This window comes from Genypterus blacodes, unplaced genomic scaffold (assembly GCF_046128005.1).
Source record: "Genypterus blacodes isolate CSIRO-AG114 ecotype Tasmania unplaced genomic scaffold, CSIRO-AGI_Gbla_v1 ptg000628l_1, whole genome shotgun sequence".
NCBI classification, from domain to species: domain Eukaryota; kingdom Metazoa; phylum Chordata; class Actinopteri; order Ophidiiformes; family Ophidiidae; genus Genypterus; species Genypterus blacodes.
In genome coordinates, this window is record NW_027467344.1 from 75,001 (window position 1) to 81,316 (window position 6,316).

General features: G+C 50.0%; 1 protein-coding gene across 1 annotated transcript in view; it reads left to right on the forward strand.

Moving 5' to 3' along the window:
* Nucleotides 1-4,545, forward strand: part of cyp26c1 (cytochrome P450, family 26, subfamily C, polypeptide 1) — a 7,276-nt gene extending 2,731 nt beyond the window's left edge. Inside the window, 7 exon segments of the mRNA XM_076140475.1 lie at nt 141-341; nt 629-853; nt 1,156-1,431; nt 1,763-1,924; nt 3,048-3,299; nt 3,302-3,448; nt 4,180-4,545. Of these exon segments, the coding sequence (XP_075996590.1) occupies nt 141-341; nt 629-853; nt 1,156-1,431; nt 1,763-1,924; nt 3,048-3,299; nt 3,302-3,448; nt 4,180-4,545 (1,629 nt within the window).
* The last annotated feature ends 1,771 nt before the right edge of the window (nt 4,546-6,316 follow it).

Genomic DNA, 6,316 nt, shown 5'->3' on the forward strand with positions numbered 1-6,316 from the left:
ACAGAGGAGAGAGAGAGAGAGAGAGAGAGAGAGAGAGAGAGAGAGAGGGGCCAAGAAGGATCAGCACATTTCCTCCGCTGAGCTGTGGTGCATTGTGGGAGCTTTGTGTGTGTTTGCGGGGTCCTGGTGGACTCTGGGAGGAAGTCCTGGTCCTGGTGGAGGACATGTTGGGTCTCCTGTCTCTCGCCTCACTGCTTTCTGCGCTCCTCCTGCTCCTCCTCACCAAGCAGCTGTGGAGCCTCCGCTGGACTCTGACCAGGGACCCCCACAGCCCCCGGCCCCTGCCCAGGGGCTCCATGGGGTGGCCCCTGGTCGGAGAGACCTTCCACTGGCTCTTCCAGGTTAGAGAACACACACGTCTGTCTCTATTCAACTGACGGGGCTGACTTCCTGAAAGAAGGAGAGAAAAGAGGAAGAAATGTGAATATGGAAGAAAGTTAAGATAAAGAAAAGGAAACAATGGATGGATTTAAAGAAGTTACAGAGAGAGGGGCGGGGAGAGAGGGGGGGCAGACAGACAGAGGGGGGGGGGGGGGGGGGCAGAGACAGAGATAGAGATAGAGGGGGGAGACAGGGGGGGAGGGGGCGAAAGAGAAAAGTTAAACCTGTGGCTGTTTTCTCTTTGCAGGGCTCAAACTTCCACATCTGGCGCAGAGAGCGCCATGGCAACGTGTTTAAGACTCACCTGTTGGGAAAACCTGTGATCCGAGTGACAGGAGCCGACAACATCCGAAAAATCCTGCTGGGCGAGCACAGCCTGGTTTGTACTCAGTGGCCCCAGAGCACACGCATCATCCTGGGCCCCAACACGCTCGTCAACTCCACCGGAGAGCTGCACAAGAGGAAGAGGAAGGTGAGGGGGCGGGGCAAAGAAACAGCCTGGAGTCCCACAGAGGTGCTCTGGGCAGAGTTTACATGAGGCTGCACAGATCTGCACAGATGTGTGTCCCTTCTTCATCAGCACACAGACGCTGAAGATCCACAAATATAGATTCCAGAAATAAACAATGCTGAGGAAAAATTGACAAAAAATTCCTCCAAACGTCCTAACTCGCACGTCCTAACTCGCACGCACGCACGCACGCACGCACGCACGCACTTGTCTAGGACAAGGTCATGACCTCTCTGGACTCCTCTGCTTCCTGAACCCTCCAGATCCTGGCTAAAGTCTTCAGCCGGGGGGCGCTGGAGTCGTACCTGCCGCGCCTGCAGGACGTCATCAAATCTGAAATTGTCAAGTGGTGCTCCGAGAGCGGCGCCGTGGACGTTTACGCCGCTGCCAAGTCCCTGACGTTCCGCATCGCCGTCACGGTCCTGCTGGGGCTGCAGCTGCAGGAGGAACGCCTCCTCTACCTGGCTCGCATCTTTGAACAGCTGATGAACAACCTGTTCTCCCTCCCCATTGACGCTCCGCTCAGCGGCCTGCGCAAGGTGAGACTGCCGCTGACCTTTGACCCCACAAAGATCAACATCTGACCTTCATCTGTCCCCTGACCAAAGCTTACACACATAAACACACACACACACACACAGGCAGGTCTGTCCTTATGTCTGACTTGTTCATATAAAGTACAAGTACAAGAAAGATTCTGGAAAAAACTGAAATATGAAAGGAATGAAGTTGCAGCTTTTCAGGTAAAAAGGTCCAAACTGTGGGAGAGTAAAGTGTTAATGTTTTCCTCACTGCAGAAGAGACAAATGTATAAATCTGATTGGTACAGAGCGCTGAGACAGTCTGGTCTACTTCCTGTGGTGTATTTAGGGCATTAAAGCCCGACAGATCCTCCACGCCAACATGGAGAAGATCATCCAGGAGAAGATGGAGCGGCAGCAGGCGGATGATGAAGACTACCTGGACGCTTTTGACTACATGCTGTCCAGCTCCAGAGAGCTCGGCCAGCGGCTCAGCATCCAGGAACTCAAGGTAGAGACTCGGATCCATCCTGTAAACCTGATCTGTCCTGTAGGTGGCACTGCTGCACCACAATACATGGAGATGTTCAGGACTAAGAGCTCATCAGTCTGACTTCATTATACACAATTCATCCTTGTCCAAAGTCCCCATATTCCCAGAGGGATTTTAGGAATTCTCCAATAATCATGGACACCATCCCATCAGCCAATCAGAATGCTGTGAGTATTTGTCCTCACTGTGATTGAGGTCATGACTGGATGTCCAGGAGACGGCTGTTCCTTCAGGTTCCTCACCTGGTGTGACGTTTGTCCTCCATCTCTCCATCGTATTCACATGTTCACGTGAACACGGGTTACCTAGTAACCAGGCAGCTTGTGCATATGAAACTATCCAAACATGTACTAGTGTCTATCTTCAGCTCAGTTACAGGAAGTTTTCCTGAGGACTTTAGTTCTTGTCAGTGTTGTCAGTGTTTGTCATGTCAGTGTTTGTGTCCATGTGACCTTTGACCTTTACTGGGGAAGTTCTCCTGGTTCTAGCAGCCTGGTCCAGAGCGTCTGGTCTGTTCATGCAGGCTTTGAAGCCCTGTGTGCAACAAGCACTTGGACTGCTGCAGGCACGGCTACAGCGCCCCACTGTGGCCGCAGAGAGACATACACACACAAAGCACGCTGAGATACACACTGAGGTTTCATACAGACACAATCTGTTAGAGTTAGGATTAGGATTAGGGTCAAAATTCAATTTATGCTGATTCCAATGAAATTAATGACATTTATTACTGTCCTAACTCAGAGGAAGTCCCTCCCTGCTGCCCCCTGGTGGAGGAGCTCTGTAGAGCCTTTAGCAGAGCATCAAGCTCCTCTCACCCAGAGATAGAGCTCCACAGAGAGGCAGAGCAGCAAACAGAGCTGCAGCTCTGCTCTCCTCAGAACTTCCATCTTCACTGAGAATGTTCCACATTTATGACACAACAGGTATTATGTGTGATGCTGACTGGTAGCATCCCTTGGACTGCAAGGGGTTAATCTCAGTATGAGAGAGGTCTTAAAGTTCAAAGGTCAGACATTTTGAGTCTTGTTGATTGTTGTTGGAGGGAGGAAATGAGATGGCTGCTGTGTGGCCCTGACAGGAAACAGCAGTGGAGCTGATCTTTGCCGCTCACTCCACCACAGCCAGCGCCTCCACCTCCCTGCTGCTGCAGCTCCTCAGGCATCCTGCTGTGGTAGACAAGGCCCAGGCCGAGCTGGAGGCGGAGGGCCTCGGCTGTGACGCCAACAGCTGCCGCTGCGCAGGATTGAGCCTGGACAGGGAGGAGGACATGGAGACCACCTGCCTGCTGAACAGAGAGGGAGAAAGCAGTGGACCGGGCGATGGCGGGACCGGTGCAGCACGCGGTCACGTATTCCGTACCTGAGTCTGGACAAGCTGAGTAAGCTCCGCTATGTGGACTGTGTTGTCAAAGAGATCCTCAGATTCCTGCCGCCTGTGTCCGGAGGCTACCGCACGGCGCTGCAGACCTTCGAGTTAGACGTAAGAACCAACAGAGGATTCTTTATTCCACTTCCACTCAGTTTTGATTTCACTTACCACCTTAAAAAAACTGGAAAACTAGCACTGATGCTACTGCTAACAAGCAAACTAGCAACATTGAAACAAGACGAACTAACCCTCTATCCCTCTAACCCTCTATCCCTCTATCCCTCTATCCCTCTAACCCTCTATCCCTCTATCCCTCTATCCCTCTAACCCTCTATCCCTCTAACCCTCTATCCCTCTATCCCTCTAACCCTCTATCCCTCTATCCCTCTATCCCTCTAACCCTCTATCCCTCTATCCCTCTAACCCTCTATCCCTCTATCCCTCTATCCCTCTATCCCTCTAACCCTCTATCCCTCTATCCCTCTATCCCTCTAACCCCTATCCCTCTATCCCTCTATCCCTCTAACCCTCTATCCCTCTAACCCTCTATCCCTCTATCCCTCTATCCCTCTAACCCTCTAACCCTCTAACCCTCTATCCCTCTAACCCTCTATCCCTCTAACCTCTATCCCTCTATCCCTCTATCCCTCTAACCCTCTAACCCTCTAACCCTCTAACCCTCTATCCCTCTAACCCTCTAACCCTCTAACCCTCTAACCCTCTAACCCTCTATCCCTCTTTTTGGCCCCAGCCTTCAACAGTGTCATGAAATAAAAGAGACAAGAAAGAGAGGAAATAGAAAGCCTCACCAGCTCCCTTTGTGTTTCTGTCTCTCGTCGCAGGGATACCAGATCCCTAAAGGCTGGAGCGTCATGTACAGCATCCGGGACACCCACGAGACTGCCTCTGTGTTCCAGGACCCAGAGCTGTTTGACCCAGATCGGTTTGGACCGGGCCGAGAGGAGTGCCGATCGTCCCGGTTCAGCTACGTGCCGTTTGGCGGTGGCATACGGAGCTGCGTCGGGAAGGAGCTGGCACAGGTCATCCTCAAAACTCTGGTCGTGGAACTGATCGGGACCTGCTCGTGGAGCCTGGCCACCCAGAACTTCCCCAAGATGCAGACCGTACCCATAGTGCACCCTGTCAATGGACTGCATGTCCATTTCACGTACAAACATCCAGCACAGGACAACCATACAAAACAATGAACCTACATGTCCAGGGAATCACATCCATCCTGTTGGACCTCCTCTCCATTAGGACCTCCTCTTCATTGAGACCTCCTCTCCTGTAGGACCTCCTCTCCTGTAGGACCTCCTCTCCATTAGGACCTCCTCTCCTGTAGGATCTCCTCTCCATTAGGACCTCCTCTCCTGTAGGATCTCCTCTCCATTGGGACCTCCTCTCCTGTAGGATCTCCTTTCCATTGGGACCTCCTCTCCTGTAGGATCTCCCCTTCATTGGGACCCCCTCTCCTGTACCACCTCCTCTCTTTTAGCACCTCGTCTCTTGTAGGACCTCCTCTCCTGTAGGACCTCCTCTCCATTAGGACCTCCTCTCCTGTAGGATCTCCTCTCCATTGGGACCTCCTCTCCTGTAGGATCTCCTTTCCATTGGGACCTCCTCTCCTGTAGGATCTCCCCTTCATTGGGACCCCCCTCTCCTGTACCACCTCCTCTCTTTTAGCACCTCGTCTCTTGTAGGACCTCCTCTCCATTAGGACCTCCTCTCCATTAGGTCCTCCTCTCCTGACGGACCTCCTCTCCTGTAGGATCTCCTCTCCATTGGGACCTCCTCTCCTGTAGGATCTCCCCTTCATTGGGACCCCCTCTCCTGTACCACCTCCCCTCTTTTAGCACCTCGTCTCTTGTAGGACCTCCTCTCCATTAGGATCTCCTCTCCATTGGGACCTGCTCTCCTGTAGGACCTCCTCTACTGTAGGACCTCCTCTCAGCACTCTGTCTCTTGTAGGACCTCCTGACAGTTAAGGACACTTTGTCTCCATGTTGCTGCTCTAGGACACTTATTGACGTCTAAGAATCTTCAGAGAACGTTTTTTCTTATATTTCACTTGCATGCGTCTCGTTGATACATATTTTTTTTTCTATTCCCTGTGATTTTTAAAATGTGAGAGTTTGTCAGATCATTTTGACATTTTCTCGTATTGATCAGTTTTTACTTGGACTCTTCATTTCCCCTTTGAACTCTGTGTTTGTTATTGTCATTGTGCAGATGTTCTTCTTCTGTAATGGACCCTTATGGACCCTTATGTACCTCCTAGATTCCTGCAAACTTCTTCACCACCAAGGTGAAGCTGGTCTGGATCTGAGTGAATGACATCATGTCGTTTCCTGGACAACTGTTGCTGCTGCTGGTGGCACATTTCCAGGCGTTTGGTGTGATGGAACCATTTAGATTAAGCATCTACGTTATCTTCATAACTTTAGAAAGACATTTAGAAAGAAAACATTTTTTATTTGTGTATTTTTTGTCATATGAAAAACATTCTGAGTGTTTAAGAGATGAAAACATGGAACCAATAAGTAACAATAACAAGTCATCTTTTTACTTCACTTGGCCTGAGCCAGAAGACTGAAGTGCCCTTGAGCAAGGCAGCTTAGAGGGAGCTTTGGGCTAATGGATTAATAATCAGTCTGATTGACATGTTTGCACTTGATTTTGATAATCCTGAATTATCTCCATGTCACAAATGTACAATTATGTTCATTTTATATGAATGTGAAAAATCTTGACCCTTGTGTTTTGTCTTGTGTCTAAATGAAGTAGTTATGAATAAGCTGTATTTAAAGCTCCCGTGATGAGATGTTGTCAGTAATATTCTTTGTTACTTTTTATAGCTAATAGCCTTTAAAACTCAGTTTGATCTTTTGATGAAAAACAATCAAACGTGAAGCTGCAGAACAAAGAGGAACAACTCCTCCAGATCAGCTGTTTGATTTAAGGTCACGTAATAAATGT